General features: G+C 43.4%; 1 protein-coding gene across 1 annotated transcript in view; it reads right to left on the reverse strand.

The window, feature by feature from the left end:
- FAT3 (FAT atypical cadherin 3) overlaps window positions 1–21,982 on the reverse strand; it is a 646,809-nt gene that overhangs the window by 143,747 nt on the left and 481,080 nt on the right. The window contains exons 5-6 of the mRNA XM_052662057.1: window positions 21,052–21,262; window positions 12,029–12,168 (exon numbers count right to left, since the gene is read on the reverse strand). Of these exons, the coding sequence (XP_052518017.1) occupies window positions 12,029–12,168; window positions 21,052–21,262 (351 nt within the window). The remainder of the gene's footprint in view (window positions 1–12,028; window positions 12,169–21,051; window positions 21,263–21,982) is intronic.

A 21,982-nucleotide genomic window follows, 5' to 3' on the forward strand; every position in this document is an offset into this window, starting at 1 on the left:
TTCCACTAGCCTTTCCTGGCAGGATAAGATGCCGAGACTTCTGTCGCAGACCTGGAATCAGCTAGTTCTACGAGGAATCCTGGTTTCTTCCCATGGAAAATGGTGTGTAGAGACCACAGTCTGGGTGCTAAGAATAGACTCTCTCTTCACACGGATCTGTAGTGCTCTTGTACGTATGGACAGTAACGTCATCCTTCTCAGCAGCTCATTATTTCTGCTCCTTATGAGCCTCCGGTTCCACCTGATGTTCCTCCTTCCCCTGTTACAGCAGCCAGTGTTCCTGTGATGCCTCACCTTCCCACCAGCCAGGAGGCCCCCCTTCTCCTAATCCTCTCGTCATTCTCTGCCAGGCCAGACCCCTCTGTTCACCTCTGGCCTGGCATGGCATCAAAGTGGGGAACACTTCCATAATGCTGAAGAATACCACACCCACCTCCCCCGCCCTGCCTTTTTTTTTTACAGAATGTTTCTATTTTTTAAAAATTTCTTCAAGCGAGCTAACTTCCTATTTGTTACTGAGAAAGTGAATTCCTAGGCAGGTTGATAAGAAGTCTGGGGTCTGTGAGGAGGAGAGAGGGATCTGGAGCTCTCCAAGAGTAGACAGGGATCTGGAATTCTCAAGGAGGAGGAAAGATGTCTTTTTTTCCCCTCTACATTCCTTAGTCTTAGTCACATAAAACGTTTTTATCTTTAAGCGCAGAACTGTTGTTGTTTAAACAAACAACTCAGTTTAAACTCTGTACTAAGGATTATATAACAACAATGTATCCTTCTTGAGGACAGTTTCTCCTTCCTGAAAGCCTTCTGGCTAATCCTCTTTTCTTAAAACATAAATTATAAGAGTCCTCTCAGTTCAGTTCAGTCCCTCAGTCGTGTCCGACTCTTGGCAACACCATGAATTGCAGCATGCCAGGCCTCCCTATCTATCAGCAACTCCTGGAGTTCACTCAGACTCACGTCCATCCAGTCAGTGATGCCATCCAGCCATCTCATCCTCTGTCCTCCCCTTCTCTTCCTGCCCCAATCCCTCCAAGCATCAGAGTATTTTCCAATGAGCCAACTCTTCGCATGAGGTGGCCAAAGTATTGGAGTTTCAGCTTTAGCATCATTCCTTCCAAAGAAATCCCAGGGCTGATCTCTTTCAGAATGGACTGGTTGGATCTCCTTGCAGTCCAAGGGATTCTCAAGAGTCTTCTCCAACACCACAGTTCAAACACATCAATTCTTCAGCACTCAGCTTTCTTCACAGTCCAACACTCACATCCATACATGACCACAGGAAAAACCATAGCCTTGACTAGATGGACCTTTGTTGGCAAAGTAATGTCTCTGCTTTTGAATATGCTATCTAGGTTGGTCATAACTATTCTTCCAAGGAGTAAGTGTCTTTTGATTTCATGGCTGCAGTCACCATCTGCAGTGATTTTGGAGCCCCCCAAAATAAAGTCTGACACTGTTTCCACTGTTTCCCCATCTATTTCCCATGGAGTGATGGGACCAGATGCCATGATCTTCGTTTTCTGAATGTTGAGGTTTAAGCCAACTTTTTCACTCTCCTTTTTCACTTTCATCAAGAGGCTCTTTAGTTCCTCTTCACTTTCTGCCATAAGGGTGGTGTCATCTGCATATCTGAGGTTATTGATATTTCTCTTGGCAATCTTGATTCCAGCTTGTGTTTCTTCCAGTCCAGCATTTCTCATGATGTACTCTGCATAGAAGTTAAATAAGCAAGGTGACAATATACAGCCTTGATGTCCTCCTTTTCTTGTTTCGAACCAGTCTGTCGTTCCATATCCAGTTCTAACTGTTGCTTCCTGGCCTGCATACAGATTTCTCAAGAGGCAAGTCAAGTGGTCTGGTATTCCCATCTCTTTCAGAATTTTCCACAGTTTATTGTGATCCACACAGTCAAAGGCGTTGGCATAGTCAATAAAGCAGAAATAGATGTTTTTTTGGAACTCTCTTGCTTTTTTGATGATCCAGTGGATGTTGGCAATTTGATCTCTGGTTCCTCTGCCTTTTCTAAAACCAGCTTGAACATCTGGAAGTTCACAGTTCACGTACTGCTGAAGCCTGGCTTGGAGAATTTTGAGCATTACTTTACTAGCATGTGAGATGAGTGCAATTGTGTGGTAGTTTGAGGATTCTTTGGCATTGCCTTTCTTTGGGATTGGAATGAAAACTGACCTTTTCCAGTCCTATGGCCACTGCTGAGTTTTCCACATTTGCTGGCATATTGAGTGCAGCACTTGGACAGCATCATCTTTCAGGATTTGAAATAGCTCAACTGGAATTCCATCACCTCCACTAGCTTTGTTCGTAGTGATGCTTTCTAAGGCCCTCTGAATTCACATTTCAGGATGTCTGGTTCTAGGTGAGTGATCACACCATCGTGATTATCTGGGTTGTGAGATCTTTTTTGTACAGTTCTTCAGGGCATTCTTGCCACCTCTTCTTAATATCTTCTGCTTCTGTTAGGTCCAGACCATTTCTGTCCTTTATCGAGCCCATTTTTGCATGAAATGTTCCCTTGGTGTCTCTAATTTTCTTGAAGAGATCTCTAGTCTTTAAGATCTTTACAACCTTGAGACACTCTTTTGATTTACTGTAATAGCTAATTAAAAAGTATATAACTCCCTAGCATAGACTAGCGAGGGGGCACTCTCCATCCCCCTTCTGGTGTCTATGTCAGAAGCTTTCTCTGTGCCATTTTATACTTTAATAAAACTCTACTACAGGCTTGAGTCATCAAGCCTGACCCTTGGTCCCAGCGCTGCATCTTCTTCGAAGATCATGAATCTGACCCTGTTCACCATGGGCTATCACTATTCAGGGCTTTGGTAAGCAAACTGATTCTTTCTTAACTCAGAATGATAGTGCTTTGAAATAGTATGGCAAGAGCCAGCCCCATCACCAGAGCAAGAAGGTATTACAAAGCCAGTAACTCCCTCAGGTATGTGTGCTTCCCTGGTTGCTGAGTGGTAAAGAATCTGCCTGTCAATGCAGGAGACGCAGGAGATGCAGTTTTGATCCCTGGGTCAGGAGGATCCCCTGGTGGAGGAAATGGCAAACCACTCCAGTATTTCTTGCCTAAAAAATCCATGAACAGAGGAGCCCAGTGTGCTATGGTCCATGGGGTTGCACACACAATGTGTGTTTCCTAGGAAGTCTGGGTGGTTGCATGTTGAAATTTTTAACTAGAGTTTCCCAGTAATGAAAGTGTTGAGGAGTTAATTTACCTTAACCATTTTTAGGGCAACTATCCCTTAAAAAACCCAATTAATACTGAGGAGCTACTCTCTGCAAATATGTACAAGCATACAAAAATTTATCAACACATTTTCATGAGTTTCAGGACCTGTTGGATAGTTTCCAACAAACTGTCTTGGAGAGTTTAGTTTGTTTGCACTAGATTCTTTTTTAATGTAGACCATTTTAAAAATCTTTATCGAATTTGTTATTATATTGATTACTTTTTGTTTCTTTGCTTTTGTTTTTTGGCTGCAAGGCATGTTGGAGCTTAGCCCCCTGACTGGAGATCCAACCTGCACCCATTGGATTGGAAGGCAAAGTCTTAACCACTGGACCCCCAGGGACATCCTGACAACTAAGTTCTGGTTTGCATTGGCTTGTTGGAGTCAGCTGGATGCGGAAGCTGGGAGGGGGTGTGGACAGAAGGAACACAGCTGGAACTAGGGTGAAGGTTTTAAATTTCTCCATTCATCATTATTCATGCTCTGGTCTATAGCAATGAAGGCTATTTCTGGTGCCAGTCATGAATTATTTGCTACCATTCCACAATATTTTATGTGTAGAAATTGGAAGTCAGTTCTTTAAACTTGGGATAATTTTGGAATACAGACAGCACTAAAAATTGGTAGCTGGTTATAGGCAAAGAGAAGACTGTCAAAGAGCCATCAAAGGTAGCCATCCCACAAGAGAAGGGAATGGTACCAGCCTAGTATTCTTGCCTGGAGAATCCCATGGACAGAGGAGCCTGGTGAGCTACAGTCCATGGAGTCACAAAGAGTGGGATACAACTGAGCTTCTGAGCACACATGCTATATTACATACAGCACAATAATATCAGCACTTTTTAACACATAAAATCAACACCTCTTTTATACAGAGGCCCTTGTCCATCTTGGCAGGAGGTTTTTGTAAAGAGGATGCTTTGTTCTTTTGTTTAGTACATCTGAGTCTTTATAACTTGAAGTCGACAGCACCTTTTTACATTCTGTATTTGTGCTGGAGAATCTCAGAGAGAAAAAGATGTTTATTCGTCACCAGATATTGTAGCTCTGAGGCACAAGAATCCTGGGAGAACAGGACAAAACCGCAGATGAAGGGAGGGCTTTCATGTAGACACAGAGGTCCCTGAGGCTCTGATTTATTTGACGTTTGTGAAGTGAAACTCAACAGGTTGTTTATGGCTGATTTGAAGCCCTTGTCATACCATGTTTTATGGCTCCAAAGGAACAAAGTAGAGAAAATTTCCCTAAAGAAACTGAACAGGTGTTTTGGGACTACAGGACATTTTAGTTACAGGGTGAAGAATCTCCGTTTGATGGTAAGTCATTAAGTTGCCTTGGGTCATGGGTTTGAGCGTGCTTTAGCAGTTGCTTAAAGAAATCTAGAATGCTTTTCTTTTCCTCAAATATCCTTCTTGTAAAAACGTCCTTGATATTGAGGGCTGTGACTAAGCCAGAAACTGCCCCTGTAGGCACCACCAGGAGCCGTGGCTCATGTGGGCAGAGGCCTGAACGGCAGAGGCTGGAGAGGTCTTCATCCCGAATACAGCCGGAGAGACAGAGTACTGGTTTTCTGATGGTAAGAATGATGTCACACAAATATGTACCTTGAACACTGTTCTCACTTCTTAAGAAGCCCACGGCTTCCCTGGAGGTCCAGTGGCTAAGACTCTAAGCTCCCAATGCAGGGGCCCCAGGCTCAATCCCCAGTCGGGGAACAAGATCTCACATGCCACAGGTAAGAGTTTGTATGCCTCAAAAAAAAAACCAAAAAAAAAAAAAACACAAGAGTTTGTATGCCACGACTAAGACCTGGTGAGGCCAAATAAATAAATACTTTTTTTTTTTTTTTTTTTAAAGAAGAAGCTCATGGCCCTGGAGACAGAGTAACTTGGAAACTTTTGATAAGAAAATCTCTTGATACCCTTTAGTAACCTAGTGAGCTTGGCCTTGCCAAGGGGAACCACTAAGTTTGCCCCAACGCTCTAATTTTTGAACTGCCCTAGTGAAAAGTGAAACTGCAAGTCACTCAGTCATGTCTGACTCTTTGCAACCTCATGGACTGTAGCCTGCCAGGCTCCTCTATCCACGGAATTCTCCAGGCCAGGATACTCGAGTGGGTTGCCATTCCCTTCTCCAGGGATTTTTTGACTCAGGGATCGAACCTGGGTCTCCTGCATTGGAGGCGGATCCTTTACCATCTGAACCATCAGGGAACTGCCCTAGAGACAGTCTAACTGTCTCTGTACACTGGTCTAACTGTACACTGGTCTGAAGTAAGATCAACAAAAGCAGGATGTGAACAATGTGCCCATTCAAAGGCTTATAACACATTCTCTCAATTAACTTTTTAAAAACTAGATGCACATCAGTCATCTGGATTTAAAACTCTGAACCACTCTGACTTCAGGCAGGTAGTAAGCTCCCTACACATGGCATTAACTCAAGAAATATTCATGGAGTAGATGCTACTGAGTGATTTATCATTTGGTTTCTTCCTACTGAAATTCTGAAATAAAGTTTCTAGCTAACTTTTGTTTTAGGTCAACAAGAATTAGTTGTGTTCTCTGGATATCCAGCATACCTGCCACCCAGACCCCACTGAAAATGTAACATCTACTATTCATTAATTCACTGTGAAATATTTAACATGTATCTATAACATTCTGGGCACAATGAATCACCATTTAATTCAACCGTTCCAAAACTCTAGAGACAAGTATGTAATGAATAGGGTTTCATGCTTTATTTGTATTTTATTCAAATACATCTTATGTTTTTAAGTGGTGCTAAGGAGTTGAAGTTGGAAATGCTAAGACATGGTTAGCCATGTCTAATTTAAAAACTCTAAATTCTCATTTAAAGTGAATTAGCACTAAAGACTTAGCAATACTACACATGGGTTGTTAATTAGTCTTTAGAGTGTGTGATACTTGCAGGATCTCAATCCTGGGCCCCTTTCAGTTCTCACTATCTTTTGAAGATACTCTGAAGCAGTCTGGATTTAGGTAGGGTGACCACATAGCTTATTATTCCAACTGGGGCCACTTTGAGTGTGAATGGGGTGCTGTTTCTCTAGGCCTAGAGGAGCTATTCCACATTCAAGGTCAGGAGGGGCAGCGGTGAGGAGATATCCCTCGTCCAAGGTAAGAGAAACCCCAGTAAGACAGTAGGTGTTGCAAGAGGGCATCAGAGGGCAGACACACTGAAACCATACTCACAGAAAACTAGTCAATCTAATCACACTAGGACCACAGCCTTGTCTAACTCAATGAAACTAAGCCATGTCATGTGGGGCCACCCAAGACAGGCGGGTCATGGTGGAGAGGTCTGACAGAATGTGGTCCACTGGAAAAGGGAATGGCAAACTGCTTCAGTATTCTTGCCTTGAGAACCCCATGAACAGTATAAAAGGCAAAATGATAGGATACTGAAAGAGGAACTCCCCAGGTCAGTAGGTGCCCAATATGCTACTGGAGATAACTGGAGAAATAACTCCAGAAAGAATGAAGGGATGGAGCCAAAGCAAAAACAATACCCAGCTGTGGATGTGACTGGTGATAGAAGCAAGGTCCAATACTGTAAAGAGCAATATTGCATAGGAACCTGGAAGGTCAGGTCCATAAATTAAGGCAAATTGGAAGTGGTCAAACAAGAGATGGCAAGAGTGAACGTTGACATTCTAGGAATCAGCAAACTAAAATGGACTGGAATGGGTGAATTTAACTCAGATGACCATTATATCTACTACTGCAGGCAGGAATCCCTCAGAAGAAATGGAGTAGCCATCATGGTCAAAAAAAGAGTCTGAAATGCAGTACTTGGATGCAATCTCAAAAACGACAGAATGATCTCTGTTCATTTCCAAGGCAAACCATTCAATATCACAGTAATCCAAGTCTATGCCCCAACCAGTAACGCTGAAGAAGCTGAAGTTGAACAGTTCTATAAAGACCTACAAGACCTTCTAGAACTAACACCCCAAAAAGATGTCCTTTTCATTATAGGGGACTGGGATGCAAAAGTAGGAAGTCAAGAAACACCTGGAGTAACAGGCAAATTTGGCCTTGGAATATGGAATGAAGCAGGGCAAAGACTAATAAAGTTTGCCAAGAAAATGCCCTGGTCATAGCAAACACCCTCTTCCAACAACACAAGAGAAGGCTCTACACATGGACATCACCAGATGGTCAACACCAAAATCAGACTGATTATATTCTTTGCAGCCAAAGATGGAGAAGCTCTATACAGTCAACAAAAACAAGACCAGGAGTTGACTGTGGCTCAGATCATGAACTCCTTATTGCCAAATTCAGACTGAAATTGAAGAAAGTAGGGAAGACCACTAGACCATTGGGGTATGACCTAAATCAAATCCCTTATGATTATACAGTGGAAGTGAGAAATAGATTTAAGGGCCCAGATCTGATAGATAGAGTGCCTGATGAACTATGGACTGAGGTTCCTGACATTGTACAGGAGACAGAGATTAAGACCAAAAGAAATGGAAAAGAAATGCGTAAAAGCAAAATGGCTGTCTGGGGAGGCCTTACAAATAGCTGTGAAAAGAAGAGAAGTGAAAAGCAAAGGAGAAAAGGAAAGATATAAACATCTGAATGCAGAGTTTCAAAGAGTAGCAAGAAGAGATAAGAAAGCCTTCCTCAGCGATCAATGCAAAGAAATAGAGGAAAAGAACAGAATGGGAAAGACTAGAGATCTCTTCAAGAAAATTAGAGATACCAAGGGAACATTTCATGCAAAGATGGGCTCGATAAAGGACAGAAATGGTATGGACCTAACAGAAGCAGAAGAGATTAAGAAGAGGTGGCAAGAATACACAGAAGAACTATATAAAAAAGACCTTCACGACCCGGATAATCACGATGGTGTGATCACTCATCTAAAGCCAGACATCCTGAATGTCAATTCAAGTGGGCCTTAGAAAGCATCATTACGAACAAAGCTAGTGGAGGTGATGGAATTCCAGTTGAGCTATTTCAAATCCTGAAAGATGATGCTGTCCAAGTGCTGCACTCAATATGCCAGAACATTTGGAAAACTCAGCAGTGGCCACAGGACTGAAAAAGGTCAGTTTTCATTCCAATCCCAAAGAAAGGCAATGCCAAAGAATGCTCAAACTACCACACAATTGCACTCATCTCACACACTAGTAAAGTAATGCTCAAAATTCTCCAAGCCAGGCGTTAGCAATACGTGAACCGTGAACTTCCAGATGTTCAGGCTGATTTTAGAATAGGCAGAGGAACCAGAGATCAAATGCCAACATCTGCTGGATCATGGAAAAAGCAAGAAAGTTCCAGAAAAAACATCTATTTCTGCTTTATTGACTATGCCAACGCCTTTGACTGTGTGGATCACAATAAACTGTGGAAAATTCTGAAAGAGATGGGAATACCAGACCACCTGACCTACCTCTTGAGAAACCTATATGCAGGCCAGGAAGCAACAGTTAGAACTGGACATGGAACAACAGACTGGTTCCAAATAGGAAAAGGAGTACGTCAAGGCTGTATATTGTCACCCTGCTTATTTAACTTACATGCAGAGTATATCATGAGAAACGCTGGGCTGGAAGTAGCACAAGCTGGAAACAAGATTGCCAGGAGAAATATCAATAACCTCAGATATGCAGATGACACCACCCTTATGGCAAAAAGTGAAGAGGAACTAAAGAGCCTCTTGATGAAAGTGAAAGAGGAGAGTGAAGATGTTCACTTAAAGCTCAACATTTAGAAAACAAAGATCAGGGCATCCGGTCCCATCACTTCATAGGAAATAGATGGGGAAACAGTGGAAACAGTGTCAGACTTCATTTTTGGGGGCTCCAAAATCACTGCAGATGGTGATTGCAGCCATGAAATTAAAAGACGCTTACTCCTTGGAAGAATAGTTATGACCAACTTAGATAGCATATTCAAAAGCAGAGACATTACTTTGCCGACTAAGGTCCGTCTAGTCAAGGCTATGGTTTTTCCAGTAGTCGTGTATGGGTGTGAAAGTTGACTGTGAAGAAGGGTGAGCGCCGAAGAATTGATGCTTTTGAACTGTGGTGTTGGAGACGACTCTTGAGAGTCCCTTGAACTGCAAGGAGATCCAACCAGTCCATTCTGAAGGAGATCAACCCTGGGATTTCTTTGGAAGGAATGATGCTAAAGCTGAAACTCCAGTACTTTGGCCACCTCATGAGAAGAGTTGACTCATTGGGAAAGACTCTGATGCTGGGAGGGATTGGGGGCAGGAGGAAAAGGGGAGGACAGAGGATGAGATGGCTGGATGGCATCACGGACTCGATGGACGTGAGTCTGAGTGAACTCCAGGAGTTGGTGATGGACAGGGAGGCCTGGTGTGCTGCGATTCATGGGGTCGCAAAGAGTCGACACGGCTGAGAGACTGAACTGAACTGAACTGAACTGGGGTGCTGTTGATGATTTCATCAGTGCAGTAGGTGTAAAGGGGATTCTCTTGGACAAACAGGGTCTTGGGTTCACCTTAGGAAAGAACACTGGTGGAGGGATCGGAGCTGATACACACTGGCTGCCTCATCAGTGCCTGTCATGTCCCCTTTTTGGGTTTCAGTTTATTGGAATGAAGAAAAGGAAAAGCGTTGTACTGAAACCAACCAGCAGAAGATGAGATGGTTAGACAGCGTCCTTGAATCATCAGACATGAATCTGAGCAAACTCAGGGTGAGTGAAGGACAGAAGAGCCTGGAGTGCTGTCGTCCATGGGGTCGCAAAGAGCTGGACACAACTGACCGACTGAAGAACAACAAAACCTGCCCTACTGCTTCGTTCAAACTTCACCACTTTACAATTACAAATAGACTCAAAGGAAAGAATCTCATCATGTTTTTGAAACAGCTTCAGATTCAGAGATAGCTGGCAAGCACATGAAACACTTTTTAAAAACTCGCCCCTTTAACAAACCATGTTGTTACCAAAGCTTACATCATGTTTTAAATAAATCAGCTTAAGAAATCAATACGCTGACTTCAGGGTTGGCAAACATTTCATCCACAGCACCTGAAGCATTGTGTTGAGAAGGATTCTGAGGCTGCACCTGGGCTCATGAGGAAAACAACAAAAAAACAAACCTCAATCAGTTAGTGATGGTTTCTGGGGTCATGGGGACATGAGAGAGACACAAAGAGGGTAGGAGGGGTTACAGGCTACGTGTGTGCGCCTGTTCTCTGCCAGGGCCGGCCGAGGGTCTCCGGTACTAAAATACAAAACACAAGAAAAACCAAACCCAGGTTTAGGGTAAACCTGCTTCATGCTGGTATCTAATACAGTGTGAGTCTCACCCAGGGATTCTTGTCCTTTTCCCTGCTCTCAGTGGCCTTCCATAAGCACTCAGGGGGCAGAGTATAAGTGATGGTCAGCAACCTTGGTGCAAGTCAGGATCACACAGGACTGCTGGGAACGGGCCAGGCTTCGCTGGGTTTAACAGCCCTGCCTCCTCAGCCAGAGCTTCCACCAGGCAGGGAGGACAAACACCCACTGGCAGAGGGGCTGGAACGGGGAGCAGGGTCAGGGACCCCTGCCCTCAGTCCTCATTTTTATAAAAGCCATGTGACCTTGGACATATTACTTTTCTTAGTTTGTAAAATGAATTTGGATTCAGGGATTTTCCAACTTTAACTTTCTGTGACTAACACATGAAGAGGTGAAGAGTATCACAGTGTGTTAACTCCATGCTAGATGTCTTTCTCTTTGCAAATTCAAGGAAAGCTCCTTTTGTGGTCAAACAGATAAATTCTGCAGTACATGATCAGGAAGTAAACACACGTAACTGTTTCATGCATCTGTGTGTCACTTGCTCAGTCATGTCTGACTCTGTGCAGACCCACTGACTGACTAGCCTGCCAGGCTCCTCTGTCCTTGGGATTCTTCAGGCAGGAATACTGGAGTGGGTTGCTGTTCCTTTCTCCAGGGGATCTTCCCGACTCAGGGATCAAACCTGGGTAAGCAGGCAGATTCTTTACAGACAGAGCCGCCTGGGAAGCCCATTTTTGTATAAATAGTCATAGTTTTTTGAAAGAGGCAGCTCAGTTATATAACACAGTAAGCCCCTACATATGAATTTTCAAGTTGCAAACTTTTGAAGATGCAAATGTCCCCCTGTATGCCAACTGTTGTATTGTACTACTGTACCTTTCAAGGTATTATACTGTAAGGTCAAAAATATCTTATTTTTTGTTTGTTTTTTACATATTATTTGTGTGAAAAGTATTACAAACAGTAGAGTACTATATGGGGATTTCCTGATGGCTCAGATGGTAAAGAATCTGCCTGCAATGAGAGAGATCCAGGTTCAATCCCTGGGTCAGGAAGGTGCCCTGGAGAAGGAATTAGCAACCAACTCCAATATTTTTGCCTGGAGAATTCCACAGACAGAGGAGCCTGGCGGGGCTACAATTCATGGGGTTGCCAAGAGTTAGGTATGACTGAGTGACTAACACACACTATATAGCCGACCATGTTAGTTGGGTACCTAGGTTAACTTTGTTGAACTTACAAACATATTGGACTTGTGAACATGCTCTGGGAATGGAACTCATTTGTATGTAGGGGGATTTAACTGTACTGTTGGTAGAATCCTTTGTCTAGGTTGTTCTTGCAAATTGTTGTTTTTTTTTTAAGACACTAAAAACCCATGGACATAATTTACTACTTCAACATATATTTTAGTTGCTTGCATCTCTGACTTTCGCAGATTTCTCAGCATTCTCACTGTTTAATAAGTTGACATCTTACCTGAGTGACAGCAACATTCGTCCCGTCGGTGACTTCCACACTCATATTATAGATGGACCTCTGCTCTGCATCCAAAGGTTTTGCAATGACAATGGTCCCAACACCCTTCTCTGCATCAAAAGAGCTGTCAAAATTGCCCCCTGACGAGTTCACAGAAACAACATGAAATTAGCATATCTGAGAAGTTATTACACGTACTGAAGCATATGGTCTTAAAAGGAGCACATATACAGAAACACTTTTTCTGGACAGGCACCCCTGTGGCTCAATTTGTACTTCTCAAATGAACCCTTTATTTTCTAACTTAACTCATATTTCAAAACATAGCCTCTACAGTGCATAACAAATGTCATCAAAAAAATGTATTGCCGAAAATCCCCTCAGCACTAATGTTCGAGCAGTAAAACCTAAATTGACCCCATAAAATATGTAGAAAGCAAAAGTCCCATCCAACCCCTTGTGGCTTCCGGGCTAGGAATCTGTAGACCTTTTACTTTTCCAAAGTAAACTACATTCTCAGTAAACAAACAGTCCAATCATTATTAACAAAAATGAGTAGGCACTTTGAAATCTGTACCAGGATTGATGGTAAACATGTGGTTGTTAGAGTTCAGATTCCCTCAGTTTGATGTCAGAAATGAAGTTATAAATACTAGAAAAAAAGGAGAAGCAACAAAATTGGATTTCATATTAAAAATTCTCTATCTGTAAGTTGGGATATTTATAGAAAAAAAATTATTATTTTTTTGCCTTCTTGACAGTGTGAGTTATCTTTCTCTGCCCAAAGCAGCAAGTTTGCAGGAGATTTACAAAATGAAATCTGGAAAGAATGAGAGGGAAACATCAGCTATGGAACAACTGATAAAATATTTCCTATGAAAGTTTAGGAAACTTTACTTTCTACCACTGGACCAGGTAAAATCCATAATCTATGACTAATGTGCTTAAGACAATATAGACTTTGTTGAAATTACTGTAGATGTTTTCATCTCTGTGAATCAAAGAGTGGCTTATGATCTTTTTCAAAATGAAAGATCTTTTTTAAGGGGGAGAGAAGATACTGGTAGAAATGCTGGAACAATTTTAATTAAGTATCAGTCTATGTTCACAAGCTCTATTTACTCTAGCTTGAAATTTCACTATGTCAATTATTTTGTTCCTGGGCAGTAATTTTATTTAACTATAACACATAGGGCAATGTGTTTACTGAATTTCATATTTTAGAAAGGTAATCTTGGCTTCTGTTTTCTGCATTTCATTTTGCTGATCAATGAACAATGTTATATATAATTTCTATGATATTACAATTAGAAATGGGCATACGAGTTGAGGGGAAGAAGAATTTTATGTGAATTACTAGAATTTGATGTATAATGACATGAAATAAATAATGTGGTGTACTTATTAAAAAAACTGGTCATATGTATTTCAAATACTTATTGCTTGCAGCTGCCATATACACTTAAGATTATTTAATAGCTAGAGAGAACATAATTGCCCTTGACATTTAATTAAAGCTATGAAGATATGGGGTACCAGAGAATTGCTTGGAGATGATATATTTTTTGAAAATTTCATTTAAAAAGAGAGTCATCTTCCAATTAATATCTTTAATTGATTTACTGAGAAATACTAAATGTTAACTACTCCAGAAAAAAACAAATGTCTTTTGAAGAACAGGATAAAGAGAAAGGGGAGGAGATCTAGGCTGAAAGAGAAGCAAGCCTTAGGTCACCATGCCTTTTTCAAAGGGAATGCTTCATGTTGATAACCACATGAAATGAAATGTATGGCTGATTCAAGTGTCTTGAATAACCATCCTAATGAGCAAAGAAAAGTCATTTGCTATCAAGTGGTACATTCTGAAAAAAAAAACTTTGCCATTGAAACTTTCAAAAGAAAGATGAAAAATCGCCTCAGACTGTGTAGAAGGAAAGATGAGAAAGCAACTTCTCAAGCTATTTCTGGTGGGTATTAAGTCATATTTTAAATCACGTTAAAAAATCATCTTTAGAATGCCTCCTTACCAAGATTTTTACTTTTTTTAAATCTGAGGACCATGATTTTGCGGGGTGGGGGTTAAGAGTGGGCCAGTTATTTTAGAAAGTGAAAATTTGTAGGTCAATGTAAAATGGAAGCTCTGCAAATGATAAAACTTTGGTTTACTCCAAAGACAAATAAAAATGAAACTTAGAGGATATGCAAGCAATGATTCCCTTCCTGTTTCAGTGGGATGATTACATATCCTTTCCCTCACTGCCTAAGTCCCACATTTTCCTCGGGGCCCTCCCTATGCAAAAATACATCATCATTATGCTTCGTGGCATGAAATTTACATAGTTCACATATGCCATATCGATTGTGTGCATTGTTAGTCTTTTTTTTTGTATCTTTAAAAAAGATTTTTGATTACTTTTATGGTAGTTTAAAAACCTTTTTTTATACTGGAGTGTAATTGATTAACAACGCTATGTTGGTTTCAGGTGTACAGCAAAGTGATTCACTTATGCATACACATGTGTCTATTCTTTTTCAAGTTCTTTTCCCATGTTGGTTTTTATCAAATACTCAATGTGGGGGTGATTCTTTGCAGTTCTCTCTCTTCCTGCGTGTGCGTGCATGTGTGCGTTGTATGTTCCCCATTCACCTTTGTTGTTTCAAATACTCTAGACCAAAAACCTTGAAAGGATCAGGGGAGATGGACAAGGAGAAAGCAGATCACGGTGAGCTGGAGAAACTCTATGAGTATCTCTCCATCCATCAATAAGGATGCTCACTTCTAGGGCTTTCGCTCCTAGCAAAACCAAGAGTTCATGTAAAACCAGGTCCCCCAAATCGTCCCTGAGTTTTACAATGAATTTCTGACAAGGGACACAGAATCTAGACCATCAGTTCACCATCAACCCTCCCGCAATTTCATAACCTACCACTTAAGCCTCCCACTTCATGAATGACTCTGTCTCTCTCCCCCAGGCCTCATTTCTCAGGCTCCCTTCTAGCCTGAAAGGTGATTTCATTGCGTCGGATCCCACGTCCAATTCATCTGGCCTGAGCCTATTAGATGGAATGAGTCTGCTTTCACTAGCAGTGCGCGTTTAAAGAAGATGTGCTTCCTCAGAGCCAGTAACAACATGCAAAGCCAGAGTGTGCTGGGGCGGCAGCGCTGGGCTCAGCACAGGGTGGGGAGGGGAGACACCGCCAACTGGGCTGATCAACAACGTGGGGATTAAGAGAAGTCACAGCCTGAGCGTTGCTGCAGGGGCGTGCGGCAGAGATGGTCATAAGCGAGGTTGTGAACAGCCCACATAACAGAATTCATGTCGGGACGTTTCTCTTTGACCATTTATGGTCAAGACAGGTGCAAAGGAGTAAACAGAGCCACGAGAGGTGTGTTGGATCTCTACTGGATTCTAAAGTTAACATTGGAAGTCGGAGGGTCCCAAAAAAGCTTCAAAAAATGGGATGGGAATGAAAATAGTTGGAGCCAGCAGCTACTGCTGGAATGGTGTTGGGCCATAAACCAGTTAAGTTTTCCTTTAAATAATCACCTGTCTCTCTGGGTTATGAGACCCAGGGGTGACTATCTCACAGCTTTCCCTTTAGAAAAACTTGCAGACCCTTCCCCTAGCTCTGATTCTAATCCACTCTACTCACAATGGTAAAGCTAGTAACCAAAATTTCAAAATCAATCAAGGGGGACGAGCCATGGGAGAAGCTTCCCAAACACTGAGCAGCAGAATCTCAGTGAATTATGGCATCGTTTGCAAGCTGTTCATTCAAGTTCAGCGTGCACACCCAACTTGAGGGAAAATACCTCACACTATTTCTGCGGTTTGATCATGAATAACTGTCTGCCTTGGAAGGAAGAAAGCACAGTACAGGGCTAAAACGGATATTTACATGGGAGGCAGGAGAAGCAGGCTGGAGGTTAGAAACAGTGGTGGGAAGGAAAATCCCTTCTAGAATCTGGTTTAAAATTAATTTTCTTACAATAATATCTGAAGCAGTTTTGAGATTTTTATTATTTTCCTAAAGTTTCTTCAGGTGTTTTCCTATGACCCACATGGCTGCTATGGAGAAATGAGAGGCTTGTTGGGGATCCAGTGATAAGAAATGATGTTGTTGATGACTCTGAGCAAGTGTTGCCCTGATGGAGGGAGAGCTGTATTAGAAATGGGACAACCCTCTTCGGAGGGGTAGGGGAGAGTTCTGTGATTAAGAAATGTGGCCATTGAGTTAGAGAAGACCCAGAGAGGTTAATGCTAGTCAGGGTGCCATCAAAGAGTTTAACTTGCCTACTTGATGGAACCCTGGGGCTTCCCTGGTGGCTCAGTAGTAAAGAATCCACCTGCCCATGCAGGAGACACAGGATGAATCCCTGGGTCGGGAAGATTCCCTGGAGGAGGAAATGGCAACCCACTCCAGTATTCCTGCCTGGGAAATCCCATGGGCAGAGGAGCCTGGCGGGCTATAGTCCATGGGTTGCGGAGAGCCGGGACACGACTGAGCACACACACACTTGATGGAACCCTAGTAGGGGATGGCCCCATAGGGGTGAGGTTCTAGAAGGACAGGTCTAAGCTTGCAAGCTAGAAGCAGTCAGGAAACCAGATTCCTCAGGAAGCAATGACAGACTAAGGGCCCGGGCTGTCTTCATGATCATGCAACACAGAGATGTGTTTCAGCTGAGCTGGCCCCACGTGCCACCCTATGCCACCAGCAGATTACTTTCAAAGAACACCTTTTCTCTTCTCTACGCATTAGGTGAGGCAAATAAACAGAGACAGGTTAAGTCCTTACTGCCTACCAGAAAAACAGTTTTCCTAGTCTAAGTCAGGGGAAAAGCTGGAAAAGTGGGTGGTAGTATCTCCCGTCAGACTGGAAGTAAAGAGGAATCGTTTGGAGTATGTAGTAATGGTGGTCTTTACAATACAAATGTTTGTCAGTGGGATAAAGAGACAGGGACTGTGAGCCAGATTGTGTGCACATCAGAGAGTATGTAAATCAAGATGGGCCAAATTGAAATCATAGTCTCCTGAGAAGTGTGAAGATACGTGACAAAGCCACAAAGGATTGTGGGCTAGCTTTGTTCCTTTCGTCTTCTCTCCCTTTTAGCGCAGAGAAGGAGCATGCTGTGCAATGGGCTGTTTAAACACAGAACAGCTGAACTCTATAACGTTTCCTTTTAATTACAGCTTTCTTAACTTGGTGACAAGTGGGCTTCTGTTTCTGGAAGCTGAAGAGAGTCTAGCTCTGTGACACTGTAAGCTTTTGGAGGCACAAGAAAGTATCTGGCAGGTCCTTGATGCGGGGGTCCTGGCTTGGGAACAAAATCTTGCTCTCTACATGGCTTTTCTGAATTCATATGACAGTAAGAGGAAAAGAAATGCAGTTAAACAAGAATCAGGGAGATTGGGAATACAGAAATAAGGAGACAATACTCTCGGGGAAAAGGCATGCTGGAACACTATTTCTGCTTATTTAATGTGAATTCATTAGTGAGAGCATCTGTAAGCTGAGTTAGGCTGGGAGAAGGTATGGTCTGTAACCGTGAGTGTGTGTATAGGTATCTATCCAGCTGTAGCACACTGCTAAGTTTCTTAGGCATTGAGAAGCACTTTCCCTTATCTCCCCTCGATGTTAGCTTGGCCAAGAAAGATATTTGGGTAAGGAAGAAGGAAAGAGACAGAGGAGAGTGTTGGGGGCCAAGGACAAATGAGCAAGAAATCTTGAAAGAATGAAACATCTGAATATGATAAAGGAAACAATAGGTTTTTAGAGAAGAGGAAAAGATGTTGTCAGCAGGTTGGAAAAATATGGCTCTCTGAGATCAGAAAAAAATTTTCAAAGGGGGGATTTGGTGGAAGGGGGACCATATCTATTCTGAACACAGCCAGCACCTGGGGAAAAGTTCGTACTTTTTCCATGACTTAAAGAGTTGACATTTAAAGAGGCTGGCTGGCTGGATGCAGGGATGGAAATAAAATCAAGTTCTGTGTGGGCATCTGGCCCAGTAAATTTAATTTGCAGGAGAAGCTTGAATGGATGTTACCAGATACACAGTGAAATCTGTGATGGAAGCATCTAGACTAGAGGGACAACCTCGTGGGTCTATATTAAGAGAAGCGCACGCATGCATGCTCAGTCATGTCTGACTCTCTGCGACCCCTTGGACTGTAGCCTGCCAGGCTCCTCTGTCTATGGAATTCTTCAGACAGCAATACTGGAGTGGGTTGCCATTTCCTACTTCAGAGATCTTCCTGACCCAGGGATCAAACCTGTGTCTCCCAAGTCTCCTGCATTGGCGGACAGACTCTTAACCACTGAGCTACCTGGGAAGCCCATTAAGAGAAGCATCTGAGTGCAAAAACTGGAAAGATTCTATAAAAGGAGCACAGATTTAGGAATAAAGATGGAGAAACAGGAAAATGGATGCCATGTTTCTGATCATGATTCCTAGACATGGTCTGGAGCAGCCTAAAGGGACTCCTTCCTGGGAGGACTCTGCTCTGTCAACTCCCTGTCTCTTCTTGGACCAGTCCTCATTTGGCCAAAGGCACTGTGGTGGCTGAGGCTGAGAACACAGCGGAAGGTCACAGTGACTCTGGACAGGTCTCAGTGGGATTAACACATGGGCTGCCTGGGGCATCTCCATCAGCTGGCATCGTTACCCCACTCACCCTGGGTGGAGATCAACAAAAGCAATGGCAGGAGGGAGGGGGAGGACACAAAGACCTTGACCTTAAGGGTTAAGACTGAAGCCAGGATAAACACCAGGAACATGTATGCCAGTGCTAATACTGCTGAATGGAATGCATGCAAGTCAGGCTACATGCAGCATCATTAGGCATGCTTTCCTATACACAATCATACACACTCGCAGGCATGCTAAGGAGTTGCAAAAACGACTTGGATAACTGGGGTCAGGTGGCCGGTCAGACTGAGCATCAGAGAAAGGTGTGCTTGTAAGATTTCTCAAGAGGAGTGCATGCAAGGGCATCCTGGGGTGGGTGGGATGTGCTGCGTGTCAAGAGGTTGTATGCCTGCATCACGCAAGGGAGAGAAACAGTGCTTTCAGGCCGTAGAGGCACTTGCAAACTGGAGTGTCGGAGAAGGATGGAGACGAAGTGATCATTGATGGCAGAGGGCAAGTCCTCCCACGGCTCAGGAGCAGGAGGAGCCTTGGCCTTTGGCTTTCCACTGCACTTTCCCTCAAATTACCAAAAAGAAGTCATGATTGCACGGGAGACACGCTGAACCTGAGATGCATCTTCTGTGACCCTGACAGGGGGCGATGGTGAAGGAATTACCAAAGGTGACATGGCACCGACAGCCAGGCGATGCCTGGTGTGTGAGAACACGACTCAGAAGATGGAGGAGCAGAGAGATCTTTCATGGATCAGAAGAGGTGCCATTTCAAAGGCGTTAAATGGAAATGAAGATGGGGTGGAAAGCTGGCAATGACGATGGTCATGCACAGGGATGGTGTGATTGACGCCCATTAAGTGAAAGAAAGCCATTCTACCAGCATTCTAGAAAATGAAATAGGTAGAAAACAAGCCTTTTCTTTGGGGGAAGTTCAGGGGACACTCTACTGATGTTCCATTTGGGGGCCGTGAAGCACTTTCTGTGCTTCATTAAAACAGATGTGAACGTTCTAAATGCTTTCCGCAGACCCAGTCATTCCTGGGAAGAGAGGCAGGTTCCTGCCCATCCTATCCAAGCAGTGACACGTGAAGGAAATGATTCCCCAAGACCAGCTCTCTGGAGTCACCGCCCACCACAGACGACCGTGGGAAGTCAGCTTCAGCTGGACCCAGCGTCAGACCCAGGGCTGGCGCGCACTCCTCTTCACTTGGATTCCTGGTCCTCAGCACTTATTTCCTCTCCACCGCCTCTCCCTGCCAGGTGGGGAAGGGGCTGTTTTGCCCTCTCTTTTTGCAGCCTGGTGTGCTTGCTTGCTTTCTTTCAAGGAATTTAAAGGTTGGCTTTTACGGTCTATCCTGCCTGCGTCCATCTGCTTTTTGTATTTGGTTCTCGCAGGAGGCTCTCACTGGCTATATATCTAGGCTCTGTTTCCTGTCCTTCCTATTGTGGACAACAGCCTGGGACTCTCCTGGTGGGGCTTTTGGGTCTATGAATGGCACTCCTTCAAAACTGAGGGGCTGGGATCTATTTGAATTTACTTTTCAATTGTAAAAGGCCCAGGTAAACTAACCTATGAAAAGATCAAAACAACAAAAAGCCCACATACCTCAAAAGCAGAGAAAAAAGTTTCTCTAAAGAAATCAGAATGATCCCCCCGCCACCCCAAATCCAAACCCCATCGAACCTCAAACAAAGGAGTCATTGGATATGAGTAACGCAATCGCTGTTAGAGGCATGTATGAAATCTGTGGGCTGCACTTCAGCCTGTCACAGGCAGTTATGAAAGATGTAATTTAATTTGCTTAAAAAGAAAAAAAACCCGTAAAAGGCAGATTGGATAGCTGTATTTTAGCAAATGTGTTTGCACTAAGGGTACCTTCTGTTGAACAGTTCTGCCCACAAGCTGTCTGTAGAATATAGAACATCTCTCGAGCATGCTTGCCACCTTGAAGCAGGGCAGTCGGGAGCAGAAAAAAAAAAAAAAAAAAGAACAGAATGCAGAAAAAAGGTGAAGAAAAAGAGAGAAATGAAGGACAGCAAGTCTAGTACCATCAATACATTTAGAAATGAGATTAGCCAAGTGTGACAATAGAATTTAAATGACACACAGAAAGACATTAAGATTGCAGTAAATAACGTACTATGGAAACTCCAGCCAGAGAGCACTTTCGGTTCAGCTTAGCTACAGAACTCAGAACGAAAGCACAGGTCGACTATTCATTTTACTGGCTCTTTTGCATTCCAGCACTATACATCTTTTAATCTTAGCATAGTCTTTAAGTGTTTTTGTTGTTATTGTCTTTTCTTTTTTGCTAGTTGCTCTGAACAGTCAGTGATTACGTTGCCCAATACTGCCCTGGGGGACTCAAACTTACCGACGATGTCAAACCACAGAAGGGTGTTAGCTGGCTGCACAGACACCACCCCGACAATCTCGGTGACTCTGTCATTCTCCATGACTGTGAAGTTGTAAAATGGCTCATCGAAGGTCAGTGGCACAGGTGAAGGAGGCGGTTTCTTAATCCATTCGATGTGGAGGCGGGCCGTGGAGGACTTCTGAGGGCGCCCGTTGTCCACGGCCTTGATCTACTCACACACGGAGAGGACAGAGAGCTGTTTCAGAGCCTGGGTCCTGGTGGAAGCCTGCATCTGTCACTCGTATACTGTGGGGCTCAGAGTCCATCCTCACGACGGGGTTGGCAAGGGGAAGACGCGGGGAGCGATCTGAGGACAACGGGCTCAGGGACTGCGGGAAGCAACTGGGGCACATGGGGCCCCAAGCACATTTGCCAGAAGCTGTTTTGAATCACTGCCAACCTTGCAGATGTGGGAAACTTGAAAAGCAAATGGTGCACTTGCGAATTTTAGTGTTGTATGGACACGAATGACAGCTACGAAAGTAAGAAGAGCTAATCTGATTCCTACAGCTGTGGTGGTAGTGTTGAGAGGGGAACAGATGCATTGCCATTGCCACACAGAACTGTCACATGGGATTCCAAGAGGGAGATGGGAGGAGGCAGGAGAAAGGCACCAACCTTGCAAAATTCATCTCAGAGGCCCTCTGGTTAAGCCAACCCTGAAGGAGTGAAGGAGACCTCTCTCAGTGGAAACGTGGGCCCTCGAGGCAGTGGAGTAAGGAAGGGAGTGTTAATGGCTCTTCTCCATGGTCTGATATAAGGGCTGAGAAAAGCATGTTTCCTTGCCCAGATATGTAGGGTTAACTGCTATGCTGTCCTGGACTTAAATGTGTATGTGGGTGTTGCAGTGGCAGGGGGGTGGGGGTTGCAGTTAAGTCTAACAAGCAAA

The sequence above is a fragment of the Budorcas taxicolor genome, chromosome 25 (genome assembly GCF_023091745.1).
Source record: "Budorcas taxicolor isolate Tak-1 chromosome 25, Takin1.1, whole genome shotgun sequence".
NCBI classification, from domain to species: Eukaryota; Metazoa; Chordata; class Mammalia; order Artiodactyla; family Bovidae; genus Budorcas; species Budorcas taxicolor.